Source organism: Malaclemys terrapin, chromosome 4 (assembly GCF_027887155.1).
Source record: "Malaclemys terrapin pileata isolate rMalTer1 chromosome 4, rMalTer1.hap1, whole genome shotgun sequence".
In the NCBI taxonomy this organism is placed as follows: Eukaryota; Metazoa; Chordata; order Testudines; family Emydidae; genus Malaclemys; species Malaclemys terrapin.
Genome location: NC_071508.1, coordinates 73625408 through 73644567, shown reverse-complemented (window position 1 = coordinate 73644567; position 19160 = coordinate 73625408). Strand labels below are relative to the sequence as shown.

Here is a 19160-nt window from a genome sequence, read left to right as displayed (position 1 = left end):
GCATTGTCCAAGGGGAGCACAGCTTTAATGGTGGGTCATAAATCTAAATGTGGTCTTTCATGTACGGGTGGAAAAAATATTTCTAACTGAAAATATTGTATCTACTGTTGCTAAAGTAAATAGGACGAGGAGAAAAAAATATATTCCCCACCCCCGCCAGTTTGTTTATGCACATGACATCATATAGCCAACCAGGCTGTGGGTGGTCAGGCCTACTGGTGGAAGCGAGAGTTCAGGCTGCCAGTTAGAGCTGGATGCATGGTGGGCAGAGTCCAGGAAACGGGCTGAGAGTCAGTACTGGGGAGAGAGAGAGAGAGAGAGAGAGAGAGAGAAGCCGAATGCCAGAACCAGAGGGTCAACCACAGTTGTAAGCCAGAGGCAGAGCTGGGGATCAAAGCCAGAAATCTGAAGCAGGAGGGAAGCAGAGGCCTGGAGCAGGGACTGGAACAAGGGCAAGCACAGCTGCAGGCTTGGTATGTTATGGGCAGCTCCTGATCTGCTGTTGGAGGCCAGGCTTATAAGCAGGGCTGCTCAACCAGCAGCCAATCGGGGGTTTGGCCACTCTGTCAGTTCCAAGGCAGTGAAACTGGGCTCACTGGGTGCCTCGCAGCAAAGTTACTCAGAGCAGACCAGCAGCTGATCCTAGTTGGTCTGCTCCCTGATGCAGCACTTTGTATATAGCAACTTTCACTGTTTGGCTGATGGTCAATTGCTAGGATTGCCAGTTTTGGTTGGATGTATTCCTGGAGGTTTCATCACATGACAATCTTTTAATTAAAAGATTAATATTTAAATCCCAGAGATTCCTGTAGGGTTGGCAACCCTATCAATTGCACTTCCTGTTTGGTGTGTTATCTAGGGTTACCATACGTCCGGATTTTCCCGGACATGTCCGGCTTTTTGGGCCTCAAATCCCCGTCCGGGGGGAAATCCCAAAAAGCTGAATATGTCCGGGAAAATAGGGAGGGGCCGGCGGTGCTGGGTACTTGGCCGGGCCGGGGTCGGCGGTGCTGAGCCGGGGGCTGGCCCGGGGGTGCGGGGCCGGGGGCTGGCCCGGGGGTGCGGGGCCGGGGGGGCCGGGCCGGGGGTGCCGGGCCAGGCTGGAGATGCTGGGGCCGGGGCTGGCCCCCGGAGGGAGCTGCTCGGTTGGGGGGGGCCAGACTGGGCAGCGCCTACTCCCCCTTCCCCCCAGCTTACCTGCTGCCTGCTTCAGGCTTCCCACGAATCAAATGTTCGCGGGAAGCAGGAGAGCGGGCGGAGTTGGGGTGGGGACTTTGGGGAAGGGGTGGAGTTGGGGCGGGGGCATGGGCGGGGCCGGGGCCCCGTGGAGTGTCCTCTTTTTGGACACTCAAAATATGGTAACCCTAGTGTTATCAAGAAGACATCCCTTACACCAGGGGTTCTCAAACTGGGGGACGTGACCTCTCAGGGGGTTTGTGAGGTTATTACGTGGGAGGTTGCAATCTGTCAGCCTCCACCCCCAAAACCCGCTTCTCCTCCAACATTTATAATCGAGTTACAAATTTAAAACACATTTTTTATATTTGGGGGTGGGGGGGGCGGGGGAGGTGTGTCGCACTCAGAAGCTTGCTGTGTGAAAGGGGTTACCAATGCAAAAGTTTGAGAACCACTGCCTTACACACTGGTCTAGATGGAAAAAGCTCCCATGCACTCTGTGCTCCAGGCCCTGCAAGATAGTATTTACCAGTAACACAGTAGTAGAGCTGAAACCAAAACAGGTGGTAGACAGATGTGTACACAGAGTGGAAGGAGAAAGCTAAGCATGTTCGGTTGTATTGTCCCCTGGTTCATCCCAAAACACCCTCACAAACATCAGCAGGGATCAATGAAAGATTCCTATTTTTTTTTTTAAACAACTGTCTACACGTTACATAAAGGGTGCTCCACCAGAAGGCTGAATTTTATAAATTAGTTAATTTAAAAATAATTCAAACTGCCAGAGTCCCTTTGAACCTCACTGTGTTATTTTCCTATGTACCTGCTACTGCATTTGGAACTCAGCAGGATGAACATGATGATAATACTTTGTTACAGTAGGTGCATGTAGAACTTAAAATGTTCTACAAACAATAGCCTTTGGGTAGGCAAATATCTACCTTTTATAGATGGGTACAATGAGACCGATGTTAAAGGGATTTGCTTATGGTTACATGGCACATAAGTGGCAGATTTAGGAAGACAATCCAGGAGACCTAGCTGCCAGTCCTCTGCTCTAGCCACTACACCACACTCCTTCCCAACTCCAAAACTTCCACTGTGAGGATGCAGAGCATCTGTACACAGAAGGGTGGGCACTGGTTACTAGGAAAGGCGCGACTGTCAAATCTCCATCTCTCTAAATGAAAGCTACTCCTTTATACCCTTGTAGATAGCAGAAGATAATTTCTTTCTTTAGAACAAAAAGCTGAATATATCATCTTAACAGCCTGCTGCATTATGACCCCCACACTAATCTTATTAAAAGAGAGGTTACTGGGCTCTTTGTTGGCAAACAGCACATTAATGAGAGCTCCTTGAAATAATCCCATCGCTAATATGCAGGGAAAATTACATTTTCCAGCATAATTATTGTGTCAGTCAGACACCCCAACTCCAATACTAATTGCTTTTCTACAAATTCCAACAGCAGCTTGGTATATGTCAAATTCTGGGAAGGAAACAAAGAGGAAATTCATGTTATTAACAGAAAACCATGGTGATTTTAGGAGAACAGATCCTAAGTAGGGTAGCTACAAACATCCCATCAGCTTGGCCAGAAGTAGGTCACTGCACTACTGAATATCCTTCTACTGACCGCACAACTTCCCCTCCCCTCACAACTGCTCTCCTCACAACCACTTCTATCACAAACCATCTATTCTGCAGCCCTTAGGGCACAGAAGGGGAGTGTCAAAGTTCACCTCAAGTAACATCCTAAAAGCCACTTCTCCCTGTGATTCTGTCAGATCTCAGACTAAAGGGAGTCAGGCTTAGTCTCATCTCCATTGATAATTCAGAAAGTGGGCTTCATGTCTTTCTGAGTCAGCAATAAAGCAGGGCTCAGCATAGCGATGGGGGTGCTGTGTTGCTGCCTTTCAGATTCGATATAAAGCTAAAGCCCTGACAACTTGTGGTCAGTAGACGCTGCCTTCTGAAGAACTGTCTAATGTTGCCAAAATGACTGGCTGCAGTATTCCACCCCAGAAATGGCTGCATTTCATAGCTCTCCATGTATATATTTCATCTAATTGTAATTCTGCTCTTCATCACACAGTGTAAGCCTTGAGTAACTGCACTCAAGCCAAAAGCCTTATGTTCTCTGTGCCCATATCTGTCTATCTACCACTTGTTTTAGTTTCAGCTCATTGTATTACTGGTACATACTGGTGTACATGTGGATGGAATTTGGTTAGCAGCCTATAAAGTATTTTGGAATCTGCTTTGTAAATGTAAGTGGTTCCCTCTTTCTGATGATCTCCTTACTGCTTCCCTAATGGATCTGTTCCTCTAATCCCTCCCCAAGTAAAACCTCCCCAGGAGGTGCTCTGCCCTGCTACGAATGGCAGTGTCCCCCATTTCACAACACTTCCCAGCCTGCGACAACTTAAACGGCTACAGCAGGGCACACAACACTGACAGCATCTGTGCCCTGCCTTTTCATCTGTGCTGTTCTCCTATAATTAGTGAGAGCTTCCCCTCCTGCTACAATTATCCCCCCCAGTTAATTATCAGCTCTGGAATTAAGCTGCTTTCCTCCCTCTGCCCTTGTTGCCATGACAACAACTGACCCGCATCTGTCACTGGATGAACAGTGGCACTTTTGGAAAGAAACAAAGTCACAATAGCAGCGGTTGTGATTTCTTCCCATAAGTCGGATGTAAACATTGGGAGTCCCATCTAGGAAGGGACAAGAGGGTCGTTTGGTGGGAATGTAGCTAAGGAGTGCCAGCCGTAGGCAGTCTGCTGCTCTAGGCAGCCCAACGTATGGGCTGCAAAGAACAGACACTGTCACCCACACAGAGCAGCTGAAGATTTGGCTGCCCCTTTGGCTGCAATAGGTGACTTTATTCTGTGTATATTATATGGAAAACTGAGTACAAGGAGCAAACTACCATATACAAAGATTGTATGCAATGGTGTTGTAGCTGTGTTGGTCCCAGGATATTAGAGACATGGTGGATGAGGTAATATCTTTTTATTGGACCAATTGCTGCTGGTGAGAGAGACAAGCTTTCAAGCTGAAGAAGCGCTCTGTGTAAGTTTCTCTCTTTTACCAACAGAAGTTTGTAGAATAAAAAAAATATATATATTACCTCACCCACCTTGTTTCAAAGGTTGTGTGGCCCAGTGGACAGGGTGTCAGGAGACCTAGATTCGATACCCAGCTTTGCCACAGACTCTCTGTGTGATGTTTATTAAATGACTTAGGATCAAATTTTTCAAGAGTGCCTTCTAATTCTGGTTGTCTCCAATATTTCTGGACGCCCAATTAGAGACATCTTGGGCCTGATTTTCTAGGTGCTGAGTTCCAGCTGAAGTCCAGCTTCAACCACCTTCAAAAACCTCCAACCCAACCTGGTTCAGGTTGCAAAACCAAAAATCATGCCCACCTCTAAAACATTTGTCCATAAATTTTCTGTATGCTGATTTCTCCCATCTCTAATATAGGTTAAATGCTTACCTTTCTCAGAGGTCCATAGATGAAAAGCACTGTACAAAAGTTTAAGCCCCGACAACCCTTAAAAGAATTGCTGGTGGGGTTTATATTGGGAGAGTACAAGAGAGTATACATTCAGTTTGCACACTGCTGTAAAACAGTAACAACTTTTGGTCACTACTGATTTAGTGTGCATGGGAGAAGTGGAAGATTCCATATGCCATTACCAGTCCTCGGAGATAGCAAATCTCAGATTTTTGTTAAATCACAACAGAATCATCAAAATGTAGAGCTGGAAGGGACCATGAGAAGTCATCAAGTCCAGCCCTCTGTGCTGAGGCAGGACCAAGTAAACCTACATCATCCCTGACAGGTGTTTGTCCAACTTGCTTTTAAAAAACCTCCTATGATGGGGATTCCACAACCTCCACTGGAAGCCTATTCCAGAGCTTAGTTATCCTTATAGTTAGAACTTTTTTACTAATATCTAACCTAAATCTTCCTTGCTGCAGATTAAACCCAACACTTTTCTCCTACCTTCAGTGGACATAGAGAACAATTGACCACAGTCCTCTGTATAAACAGTCTTTAACATATTTGAAGACTGTTATCAAGACCTCTTCCCACCGCCCTTCCCCTCTCTTCTTTTCTCAAGATTATACATGCCCAGGTTTTTTTAACCCTTCCTCAAAGGTCAGGTTTTCTATAGGGCAGGACTTCACTATCCGCATCGATCTAGCGGGGGTCGATTTATTGCATCTGCAAATTTTATAAGCATACTCTCCATTTCATTATCCAAGTCATTAATGAAAATATTGAATAATACTAAGCCCAGGATTGACTCCTGCAGGACCCCATGAGATACAACCTCCCAATTTGATAGTAAACCACTGGTAACTACTCTGAGTATGGTCTTTCAACCAGTTGTGTACCATCCTTATAGTAATTTAATCTAATTTTCTTATGGGAATGTCATGTAGAACTGTGCCAAAAGCCTTATTAAAAATCAAGATATAATCACATCTACTGCTTCCCCCATTATCCACTAGGTCAGTAACCCTGTCAAAGAAGAAAAGTAGGTTGGTTTGACATGATTTGTTCTTGACAAATCCATGCTGATTATTCCTTATGACCCTATTATCCTCCAGGTGCTAACAAATTAGTTCCAGTTTCTTTCCAGGTATCGAAGTTAGGGTGACTGGTCTATAATTCCCTGAGTCCTCTTCATCCCCCTTTTTAAAGATAGGTACTATGTTTGTCCTTCTCCAGTCTTCTGGGATCCCACACATCCTCTAGGAGTTCTCAAAGATAATTGCTAACGGTTCTAAAATTGCTTAATCTAGCTCCTTAAGAACCCTGGGATAAATTTAATTAAACCCTGCTGACATGAATACATCTAACTTCTCTAGCTCAAGGTGAGGGATAGCTCAGTGGTTTGAGCATTGGCCTGCTAAACCCAGGGTTGTGAGTTCAATTCTTGAAGGGGGCCACTTAGGGATCTGGGGCAAAAATCAGTACTTGGTCCTGCTAGTGAAGGCAGGGGGCTGGACTCCATGACCTTTCAAGCTCCCTTCCAGTTCTAGGAGATAATATATGGAGATATACCTATTATATTATAAAAACCTGTTCTTTCCCTATTTTGGCTTTCATTCCTTCCACCTTAATGCTAATATTAATTGTGTTGCGTGTATGGTCACCATTAACCTTTTTAGTGAAGACTGAAGTAAAATGGGCATTAAACACCTCAGCTTTCTTGTCATCAATTATTAGTTCTTCTTCCCTCCTAACTAGAGGACCTACACTTTTCCTCATTTTTCTCTTGCATTTAAAGAACATCTTATTGCCTTTTATGTCCCTTGCTAGATGTAACTCATTTTGCGCCTCATCCTTTCTGGTGTTGTTCCTACATGTTTGTGCTATTCTTTTGTACTCCTTCATAGCAATTTGTCCATGTAGCCATTTTTTGTAGGATTCCTTTTTGATTTTCAGGTCATTAAAGAGCTCCGAATGGAGCCACATTGGCCTCCTACTATTCTTCCAATCTTTCCTTTGTATTGGGATAGTTTGCAGTGTGCCTTTAATATGGTCTCCTTGAGAAACTGCCAGCTCTCCTGAACTCCTTCCCTTAGATTTTCTTCCTATGGGATATTATCTACCCGTTCTTTGAGTTTGTTCAAGTCTGATTTTTTTTGAAGGCTTTTAATATGTTTAAAAGTAGTTGAGATAGCATTACTTTTTACTTTTTTTTAAAATGGTGCTAGCCAATCCCCATTTAGACAGAGGGAACTCGCCAGATCTATAAAATCCCCTTGGAATAATTCATTTACAAATATTTTATGCTTGCATAGCACCTCACACTGAAAAAGTCATCTGATCAGAATGAATGAGGAAAACTTTCTGTAAAACGAGGAAGTAAACAGCAAGATAATGAATTATTTTGCATTGTGCAGAGGGGGATAACAAGGAGCAGTGGGATAAAGCTAAGGAATAGAAATTTAGGTTCTAACAAGGAAAAACTTCTTGACAGCAAGATCTATACAGCAGAAAACTGTGAAAAAATCTCCCAAGGGGAGTGAAATGTCAGAAGCCCCAACCCTGGAGACATTTTAAAGTGCAATAGAAAAAAACACGGAAAATATATTGCACAGAACAATCTTGACTCTAACAGGCACCTTGTCCTCTATCCTCATAACAGAACTGTTATGGTTCTGTTATGCCAAAATGTGCTAGTAGTTGATTGTTAAGGGTCACTGATGAATAAGCACCCAAGTTGAAATCTCTCCGGAGAAAGAGTTAAAAATGCCGTACAGCAGCACTGCATCCCGAGTTGTTGAGGATATAATGTGCTTTAAAGCACCCTTCTCGGTGCCCTTTCTGGGCTTCCTTTGTATTGAAACGCAGCTATACTAAAGGAGAGTAGATGCCCAGGCTCACCTTGTTGCGGGCCAGTGGTCTCTGAGCAACCTGGGAATAAGGAGATGCCAGGTAAAAAGTGCAGAGGCTGAAGGAGAACAGGGGCACAGAGTTTGTAAAGCAGGTAGGGTGGAATCCAAGAAGGGTCTTAGGTGCTGCAGTGCTGAGCATCAAAACACCTAACTTTTAGCCATATAGAAAAAATACAAGAACACCACTGTGAGCCCGCAAAGCAGAGTTAGACACCCAGGCTCCTTAGACAATGAATGGGGAGAGATGGCACCGGAGATTATGCAATTCACAAAAGCCAGCACGCTAGACAGAGAGCAGCCTAAAACACACCAATCAGATATACCGACTGCAGAGATGCGGGCACACCCCTCTCTTATCTCTTGCAATCCATGAATGGGAACCCACCTCCTGGAGTCAGGCGGCTTAGGCATTTAGGCCACTTCTCATGGGAATGAGTTAAGCACTTGTTAAGTAATCCCACATCAGACTATGCCATCACTCTGTGGTTAGAGAACTCTTCTGAAAGGTGGGAGACCCCTGTTCATATCCTCTCCCTCACTTTGGCAGAGAGGGAGAACTGAACCTTGATCTCCGACTGCCCAGGCAAGTGTTCTATCCACTGGGCTATATGGTGGGCAGTGAGGTCACCACTCCCTCAATTTCAAATGGGACCCGATTTGGTAGGTGGCCTGTGACCACACCTACCTGATCAGGACCTGCACACAAGATAGTTGGCCAAATGCTCATTTCCCCCCCCCCCCCGTTTTCTCCCACTTGTGTTTGTTAAATAGATACTTTTGCAGATGCTGGTCAAGTTGTATTCAACTGGATACACCTGGAAACCAGGAGAGCTTTCAGCTGCACTTTGTTATTTAAGCAGAATAGCTGTCCTATTGAATGTGCCTGGCCAGCTCATTAAGTTCTGTCATATTGTCTTGTTTACTATGCCTGAGAACAGCTGAGAACATAATTCATAAAAAATAAAAATATTATATATATATATATCCATCAGATAACACGTCTGTGACCATCCAGCCTCCAGGAAGCAGTAATGTAAAAAAAGAAACTGAACTGGGAAGACAAGAACAAATACTCCATTTGCTGAGAGATTGCAGTAATACCCTATTTTTTGTGGCCCACAGGAAATTATGTTTACATATGCAGAAGATTAGGCCAGGACCCTTTGCAAGCACTTGGAATAGGTCTACATTGCAATTAAAAACCTGCTTTGGGCCTCTGCCAGCTGACTTGGGCTCACAGAGTTCAGGCTAAGGGGCTATTTAATTGCGGTGTAGAGGTTTGGGCTCTAGGACTCCATCAGGTGGGAGGGTCCCAGAGCCCGAGCCTGAACCTCTACAGTGCAATTAATCAGCCCCTTAGCCCAAGCCCAATTCAGCTGGCACAGGCCAGCCATGGGTATCTAACTGCAGTGTAGACATACCCTTAGACACACTTTATGCCATCTCTTCACTGGATTCTGAGCATCCTCTGCCCCATCTGCCCCCTGGGATGACAGATAAGTCATTGTAGCTTTGAAAAGCAACAATCGTTCTTCTCCTCTACTATTTTAAGTAGTAGTAGTAAGGTCCGCTACCTGTCAGTGTCACCTCTCATTAATGTTACATTAATTGTGCTGAGTTGCATAGGTGCTCCATGGGATGTATTACAAATGACTGCCAGAATTTTAAAAGATACTTTCACAAGTCAAGTAAGACTAGGTAGCAGAGAAAAGTATGCTACTTCTAAGGAAATAGCAATTTAATCAGTAACTTCCTTATTGTATTTTTAAAATCTGAATTGTATTAAAATGGTCTTATATAAAGACACTGCAGCTGTAACCCTGCTCTGATCAAGAGATAGTCCCAGATTCCCTGGGCTGCAGACATGTGCTCTACACAACACTGGAAACAGGGAGCAAAGTCCTCAGTATATGTATTTAAATTTTTTAAAAAGAAAGTCCATCAAGTAGCTGAACAGGAAAGAAAACTAAGGTATTTAAAAAACATCCCTTATTAGATCATAAAGGAGTAACTGTATTCACTAAAAATGAATCAGATCAGATTCAGTAAGTGGGAGAAATTAATAAGTCAAAGTAAGGTCTGCACTTCCAGCAATGCAGAGGATGAAGTCACTGACAATACCCCGGCAAGAATATCCCAGTGTAAATGCCTGCTTTGATTAGACATATAAAGGTTTCATCAGGATTTCTCATTCTTGCCCTGTACTGAGTTCACCAGCTGGTTGGATCATAAAATAAATATGAAATTTTATTATGAACCATATGACATGAGCATGAGTAGAGAAAGTTGAAATCTGCATGAATAATGTTTAAGACTGGGTACTAAAGTGAAACACTAAAAAAAAAAAAAAAAAAATTAGATCTACTTCAGCTCTAGACACCGTGATGATTATTCAAAATGACACTCAATTTAATAGCCTCATAGCTAAACCCACACAGCAATGGGATCAGACAGCCAATAATTAAGCATGCACATACAGCCACACTATGCCCACATTAAAGACTCCTGTCCCACCCGTATTAACAGCCTACCCCAAAAGCCCTAGCAAATAGATGCATGGTAGATAAGGGTAAGGTGAATGGAGCAACGTTAGAAAAGTGAAAACTCTATGCTCCTGAAAGAACATCTTGGCATTGTCAGTCAGGGTAGTTTAAAGTGCCAGTTCTGTCCGTGGCAAAACTAAAGTTAACAATTGTCAGACTTCTGACTAAATGCCTCTCTTTGTGCATCACTAAAAAGGTCATACATTCTCCATGAAGATGGGATAGGGTTTTAGTTTATAACTGGTATGCAGACTATTAGGAGGAGGAGGAGGAAATACTAGCTCACCTATGGCTAGAACCTCAAAGCAGTTATTACAATTATATACTAAAAAATAGGCCAAGCCTAAGAGTCCCCAGTCAGATTAACCAGCTGCTGGATGGCAGGAGAATACTGCATTCTGATTCTTCAGTAAAATGCTACCTGTCACAGGGTGACTGACCCTTTTAAAGAAGTGGGGGCTCAATCTCATCTGTGAATGATCAGCTACTTCCCAGCTGAGACTGATCAAGTAATTATACAAGCCTACAAGTGTCTCAGTTGAGCAAGCAAGCTGTGGGGAGCAGATGGCTCTCTGTGGCTGGCCCTGGAGTAGTGGGAAAGAGGCTTCTGGGCCCCCACAGCCTGCTTTGGTATGGGGACTAGCTTTATTTGGTGTTACTTTGTGAGTCTTATGGTTGAGGAATAAAACTGTACCCTGAAGGAAGGCCCTGAACAGATTTGGGGTGTGGCATTAGTCTTTACTGAGCTGGAGGAGGCCAGTGGCCTACCTTACCTTTAAATGAGGCTGAGAAAGCAAGCTCACGGATTCCTGATGTCTTCTTATCATGGGACCATCAGATGTTAAGGCCAACAATATATAAAGAATTCACCACGGAACCTGCTCTTAAAGAAACCGTAGAATGTGTGATGGTACCTCCCATAAGGCTTTATGGAAATATGCTTAGAATGTGTTTTATGCTACATATGCCATGTAACATATCTCAAAGGTTACGATCTACTGAATCTATTAATCCTATTTGTATGCATGTATCGTTTTTGTATTTGAAGTTATGAATATTGGTTGTGTACTGGCTTGATTTCTAAATAACCTTAGTAGAGCATTTGGTCAGTTCCTGGAGAAAGGAATGTTGAAATTAAGTACCTAATCAAGAAACACTTAAAAGGTCAATGGATCTTGGAATTCTCCAATCTACATAAGTCTACTTGAGGACATTCAAGGTAGCATGTAAACAATGGATGCTACCTGTAAAAACTGAGTCATGCATGGACATGTGACTTGCCCAGGTGACTCCTAAACTCTATCTTGGAGCTGGATTTTACATAGGAGTGAGGTGGGGGTCTCCACCCACAAGAGAGTCTATTTAAACCCCTGGGAGACCCCTCCATTTTGTCTTCAGCTGGCTAAAGAGAGCCTCTCCACTCCCCAGGATACCTGAAAGAAACTGGAACAAAGGACAATGTGCAAGAGTTGTGAGTGATTGCAAGACCCAGGCTAAAAGGAGATTAGTCTGTAAAAGGGAGCATTCTGGAACTGGTGAGGATCTTGTCTATATTCAGTTTGATTAGACAGATTTGCACATTTTATTTTATTTTGCTTGGTGACTTACTTGTTCTGTCTGTTACTACTTGGAACCACTTAAATCCTACTTTCCATAGTTAATAAAATCACTTTTTACTTATTAACTCAGAGTGTGTATTAATACCTGGGGGGGGAGGCAAACAGCTGTGCCTCTCTCTTTATCAGTGTTACAGAGGGAGAACAATTTAGGAGTTTACCCTGTGTAAGCTTTATACAGAGTAACACGGATTGATTTGGGTTTAGACCCCATTGGGAGTTGGGCTGTTTTCAGTGAAGCCTGCAACTTTGGGGCAAGTAATTCAGACCCTGGGTCTTTGCTGGAGCAGACGGGTGTGTCTGGCTCAGCAAGACATGGTGCTGGGGTCCCGAGCTGGCAGGGAAAGCAGGAGCAGAGGTAGTCTTGGTACATCAGGTGGCAGCTCCCAAGGGGGTTTCTTTGATCCAACCCATCACAGAGTGGCCAGTTCTGGTGCTGGCTTCAGAGACTTTGGAGGAATCTTATTCTAGGGCATACAGCCATTTTTCTTAATAAGTAATTACTGGAGTGCTCCCTGCATAGTGACCCCTTCAGATACACCAGTCTAAACATCCATAAATGGGCACACAGTTACCACATCACCCACAACTCTTTTCCCTAACCCCCCAACCTGAGCCATCATGAATTATGCTCACAGCATTAAACAGATGCAATAAGTGTTACAGAGGCACCATTTAAGATATTCTGGTGTGGACAGGATTCTCTTGGAAGCATGCTGAAACTTACAAAATAAAAAGCATTGTAATTAGCACGCTGTTATGCTCTGAAAAATCAATTACTGCTTAGGTTTTGTTAGAGACAGAGCTCACATAAAGTAGCCCCACTTTTCATCCTACTGAGGGAAAAGAGAGGAGAGGGAAAAAAAGATCCTGCTCGCCCTACACTGCTGAAGCGTGGCAGGTGAGTTTCTTTACGTCAGTCCTACACGGGTATTTGAAGGTCTCTCAGAATAATAAATGGTTCCACTCTCACATGCTCTCTGTTTCCCTAGTATCACAGCCATATGTCTGGGCTTACGAGGAAGCCCACCAAAACGAAGGTAATGCAACAACCAAGCAATGAATTCATAACAGCAGAGAAATAAAATGGCTGCATTAGCATTCCTGCTCAGAGTGCAATGAACTGATCACTTTATGGAGCACACTGTGTGTCAGAGCAACTCACAGCAGACAAGAAAAAACAAATGCTTTCTAACAAGACACCTACTGTCCAAGTCACAAATATAGACACTGTCTTCTTTGTCAACCCACTCCCACAAAAATGTTAATCTTATTTAAATACCATGGGCCTGCTTTTCCTCTCAATTATACCCTCTCAGTTCCACTTAACTCACTGGAGTTGTACTGGGGCAAAGGCTCTATGAAGAGAATCTGGCCCTATATTGCTAGTATGCAAAAGGCTCTCTGAAGAGAGAGAGGCCGTAATTTTAAAGCATAACCAGGACTAGCCCTGCATACGGAGCTCTGAACAGACGTATTAAGGGGGCATATTCTAGCAACTGTGAACCTTAAGGCTATTACTTAGTTTCCTAACACCTAGTGCCAGTTTTGTATTACAGTTATATTCCTAAAGCAAGGCTAGCTTATGTAGGGGGCAGGAGAAGTTGTAAGGGTATTATATGGAGCCTGGAAGCCTTGGTAGTGTCATCTAACAAACAAAGTTTAAGGCAAATAATTTTATCTGATGGGCAAATAAAATGCCATTTGCTTTTTCATCATCATGCTAAGGGTGGGCGATTAGATTTTGTGTTTAGGCTGGAAATTTTTTATGACAGTTTTATACAGTGCCCTACTTCACCTCCAGATCAGACAGAAGGAGGATAAGAAACCCACCTGGACTGAAAGAACCAGGAATAGCAGGCAGAAGATGGAAAATTGCTGTCCGCTTTACGAGTCTGCCCTCGGCAAAAACCCTCTTAAAAATGACTAAGCACTGGTTAAACCTCCATCTCCATACGCCCCCGCCCAAACGAGTTCTAATCAGAGAGAGACGAATAAGGACAGATGGAAAGACAATGGACAACTACTCCCTAGTGGCAAAGCGGGTTATTAACTCAAAATTGTTCTATGTAAGGTGAGCAGATTGTTCCTGTTTATAATTTACTCTTCTTCTGGGATCCTGTTAATATCTCTTTACTGTCACGGAGATAGCTTTAGTAAAGCTAGGGCTCCGATGGCTGTAGGGTTGGATGGGTGCCCAAAGTAACTCTCAAGCTCTTCCTTTATTCATCACATTGAAGGGTATTTGTAAATGATGCAGGAATAAGAACCTATGATCATAAAAGTGCATGAGAAAATTACTATCCAATATTGCTACAGTGTAAGTGAGCTATGTGCAGACTCCATACAGCATGCACACTACTATAGTAGGGTGCACGCTTCATTTTGTGCATGTTTGCTTTACATCACTCTTCATTTTCACCAGGGATTTCAGTCACTGCTATTTAGAATAATGATGGGTTATATTCTGAATCCTAGGATATGAGCAGCATAGAAAGCCTTGTAGCTCAGCTATTGCAAAGCACAGCATCCAGAGTATCTGATACTAGTATTGCATATATGGAAGGTGAAGTGGCTAAAGAAAGCATGGATGTGATATAAGATACTAAGCCATTTGTTACAAAACGGAGGCTTGGAGGTAAGTGGGAAGGGCGAAGTCACGAGGAGACAACCCTTTAGCCCAGAGAAATGGCATTTTAAATTTCCACTGGAAACAGAGCATGAGCAAAATGCAAACCCCATTCAGCAGGGAAGGCAACAGTAGAGAGGCAGAGAAAGGAAATTTTGGTAAGGACACCAATGCAAATTCCTCCTCTTACAAAGAGGGCCATGAAATTTTTAAGAGTGGTAGCCGTGTTAGTCTGTATCAGCAAAAACAACGAGGAGTCCTTGTGGCACCTTAGAGATTAACAAATGTATTTGGGCATAAGCTTTCGTGGACTAAAACCCACTTCATAGATGCAACTGATGAAGTGGGTTTTAGCCCACAAAAGCTTATGCCCAAATGAATTTGTTAGTCTCTAAGGTGCCACAAGGACTCCTCTTTTCTTTGATGAAATTTTTAATATCCACAAAGAACATGGATAAAGTCCTTTTAAAAATCAAACACACATGTGAACTTGTACATGGGCTAGATTAAGGCAGTCTAGCCCCTAGGAATACCCTTATATGGAGGCCTTGACAGTCCTGTCACTCTTTAACTCGGGTGGTAGTGGAAAGGGCCACCCATACAATAGCTGAGACCTCTCTCCACCACCACTACTCTTTGGACAAGCTGAGGCCTCTCCTACTCCCTGGGCCACCACATAAGAATGGCCATATTGGGTCACACCAATGGTCCATCTAGCCCAGTATCCTGTCTTCTGACACCAGCCAGTGCTGACACTCCAGAGGTAATGAACAGAACAGACAATTATCAAGTGATCCATCTCTTGTCGTCCAGTCCCAGTGTCTGGCAGTCAGAGGCTTAGGGACACCCAGGGCATGGGTTTGCATCCCTGACCATCTTGACAACCATGGATGGACCTATCCGTCACAAACTTATCTAATTCTTTTTTTAACCCAGTTATTCTTGTGGCTCTGCTTCAGTGGTCTAGGTGGCCTTTGATGCTGCTGCTTCTCCCTCTGCTGGAGTAGACAGACCCATGGCCAGCTACTTCAATCTATGCACAAGATCTCATTTACTCCATGGCACATTGGACCTAAAATCTGCTTCAGGGTCCCTTGACTCTGCAACAGCTTCAGATGTGTTGAAAGAATTGAGGTTTTTATTAACCAGACAATCAGCACAGTAACCCCTGGGTTATTCTGATATTAAAATGTCAATTCTACACTTTTTCCACATTTTCAGTGTACCACAGTGCAGCCATAGTTTTTTTGGGTTATTAACACTGTTGAGAAAGAATGTGAACACTGCATGGAATGGTCTAATAACAACTGGCACAACATTACTTGCCCTGGGCTCCAGGCAATCCAAGCTGGTGCAAGAATTAGAATAGCAATTCATAGTGTTATTTTTAACTCTACTCCCCCCTTTAGAGAAGCGTTGTTGCCTCTCCTGATCTCTCTCTTACATTAAGCTGCATTCCAAAATTGTTATCAACACCTTTGTCAACAAGATGCAGTAGGCTTTCAGCGATGGTGAAGAGAATGTCATAAATGAATGAATAAGAACAGCAACAATTGGCACCGAAGTGTTAGTTACAACAGATCCAGTCAGACAGAAGCTCAGCATAAACAAATTAATCAGTACCAATGAGTACACCAGTGCATCTCCATGAAGGCAGCAATGCGTCACTGGGTTCTAACAACTTAACACCATTTGTTGCCTACTGGCTACAATCTTGAAATGACACTAAACCATCTGCAGCCAGACCAAAAGTCCCACACTAATAGAACATGAAGACCTGCTTTACCTCTATCATCCCATTACCTTAAGCTGTTCATTCTTACCATACTCCCCAATTCAGCCCATCCACAGAGTCAATTGTTCATTTAGGATCCTACATATGTAGAATGCTACAAGTCTTTTGAAGACTATTAGCATACATGTAACACTTTCCTGAGTGTCAATGAACTGGCAGTCTGTAAAATACCAATATCCTTAAAGGCGTAGGAATGCCAAGTGCCCCATACAGAATTAAACCAGACACCCCGTATGCAGAACAAAATGGAGCCATGGGGGGGAAAAGAAAGGGAAGGCAAGAAGAGGAAGACTTAGAACAAGCCATATCAGCCTGCACTAACTAGGGCTGTCTAAAATAAAGAACGTTAATTGAGAAAATAGGACTTTCTAAGGGTTGCATCTGACATTGTCCAGATGTTTCCCCATTTCCTAGATTCTGCCCTGCAGGTGGGTCTGCGCAAAAGCATGCTGTAATCAGAAAAACAAGAAGCACAACATACCAAAAAAAAGTTATAAGGCAGTCCAAAACAGGTCCGAAAAAGACACAATGTAATTGGAGTTCAGTAGCTCGGGCACCCAAGCGAAACCCTCACAGAAAGCAAAAATTTGCAGGCTGATTACAATTTTTGGACATTTATTTGGATAGTAAGAATATTCAGAGTTGTGATAGTCAGGATTAAAGAAATAACTTAGTTTTGGAAAGGTTATAAACCCTCACGTTTTGGGACATCAGACCACTTCTAAGTAATGGGGGGAGGGGGGGTAGTAAGAAACTTTCCTTGTTAGGGCAATGAGTTGGTTATTTCATAATTGCTTTCTGAAGTTTCTTGTACCTTTCTCTGGCCACTGTTGAAAATATGATAATGGACCAACCCCTACATTCAACAATTCACTTCCCCCCTTCTTTCTAATTCTTGGATTTAATATTTCAGCATGCATGTATTTTCTCATTTTAAGAAGGTAAACATATTTAATTTAGGACTGAATAAGAGTTACATAATGTAACAGTAACCACAGCGGTCAGCATCCACTGATTTTCATTGTACTTGTTCACCTCTGTAACATGAGATTAAAGGAGATTGGGCCCCTTCAGTTTACTTTATCCCACAACAAAGTAAGAAGTTTGTCTGCAACAATGGCCACAAGCTAAGCATAAACTCAAGTTTTCCTGCTCCAAAAGCACAAGCCCCTACTCAACCAAAGCTAAAAGGAGAATCTCTGTGAAAAGTATAGTGTTTATGACATTCAGTCTAGCAGGTCTGATCCTTCTTGTAAAGGGTGGTGGTGCACACATTCATATTCTTTAAAACTGCTTTATAGTTAGGTAGTTTTACATTGCAATGGATTGGGTAAGGCCAGGAACGACAGCTTCTTTTACAGTCACTGAGCTTTAATAAATTTTTGCCCTGCCTGGATTGCTACAGAAACAAAATTATATTATATTAAAACTGGTTCCAAAACAAATACTAAGCCAAATCCAGATATACCTGGAGCTAACGGGAGCTGCCAGTGTTAAGGATCCCTGAATATCAAGCCATGTATTTAGAGAGCTTAACTATGGTGTTACCTGCCTGACTTTAAGAACCTAAGTTTGAATATTCTGACAGAAGAGTCTTGCCTAAGACTGTGGAGGGAGTCAGAGGCACAACTAGGACTAGACCTCTAGTGTTCCTGGATTTCAGTCCCACGATCAGTCCATTGGACTATGCTACTTCTCACAATCTTTAGTCTAAAGACATATTGCTTTTCAAATGGAATTTCAGACATTACAGCCGAGCAGAAAAATGAAGTACTCTTACCTGGGTTCCTCATCGTTGCTCTGCAGGAAAAACAAAAACAAAAACAAAAGCAGTGTTGGGTTCAGCACTTTGAAAACTGTTTTTTCAGATAGAAGCAAACATTTTTGTAAGCTATTTACTATTGCACAGGCACATTCAGGGCTGGCTGTCCTTAAAGGCAGGAATGTGTTTATACTCCAACAGCTGAGGTCATCATGATCACATTTAAAAGTCACAGACTTGGCTTCACCAGCGATCTAGAGGGATAGGTCATTGTTTATTATAAAGCCTATGTAGCCCAATATCTTGCAGCAGTACGCAATCACATCAACTTCCAATACAGTTGAAATATTTTCACACCCTTTAGTCCCCATTTTCCTCCCACTTGCACCAAAGGAGAATCAGGCTCAATGCAATCCCTTTGTGATAACACCATCCTGTTACCTGCTACGCAGACAGGTTGATCAGATATCCAGTATGTGTGGAAGCAGACTGTGTGTAAATGCACAAGGGCCTAATATTACCTAGCATCTGATAGTCTACATTTATATATACATAGGGGAGTTTAAATAGTAACTGCATATAAAGCAAAACATGCTGGGCTTGATTTGCAGTTCACATACACTGGTAAATAAGAAATAGCTCCACTGAAGTCAATGAAAGTACACAGATGTAAAACTGGTGCGCGAAGGAATCAGTCAGTCGTCATTAAAGCTATTCATTCAGTACAGAGCAGTAAAACTATTTACATCAGATGTTAATACAGCATGAGCAGTGCAATTACATCAGTCACAAATTCCATGCAAATTGCAGTATTTCCACAATAGGGATATACAAACAACACTCCCATTCCACTGCCTTCCCCTAGGGAAAAGCAAAAGAAAAGAGCTATGTTAAGCAAGCTTTGATATCTGATTGCTTGGACAGTCGGATATGGAATATTATATAAATCAGAGTAGTCATGCAATTTCATGATTTTCATAACTAGGCAACTACGCATCTACAGCATACCTCAATACATCTTTAAATACTTAAATCATTTGCCTTATAGAACAGCTGACACCTGATGGACAAAAACTTGACATTACCTTAGATAATTATAAAGGAGAAAATTATCTGTAAGCAAAGCTAAGGACATATGCACAAGCGGCAATTGTGTGGACTGTCATCTGCCCCAAGTCAAGTCATTATTCTGCATCCCATCAGAAATGTTTCC

The 19160-nt window shown here is 42.8% G+C and overlaps 1 protein-coding gene across 1 annotated transcript in view; it reads right to left on the bottom strand.

Annotated features, from left to right (window-relative positions):
- TRIM44 (tripartite motif containing 44) overlaps nt 1–19160 on the bottom strand; it is a 96711-nt gene that overhangs the window by 36454 nt on the left and 41097 nt on the right. Inside the window, exon 4 of the mRNA XM_054027072.1 lies at nt 17966–17985. Coding sequence (XP_053883047.1) covers nt 17966–17985 — 20 coding nt within the window. The remainder of the gene's footprint in view (nt 1–17965; nt 17986–19160) is intronic.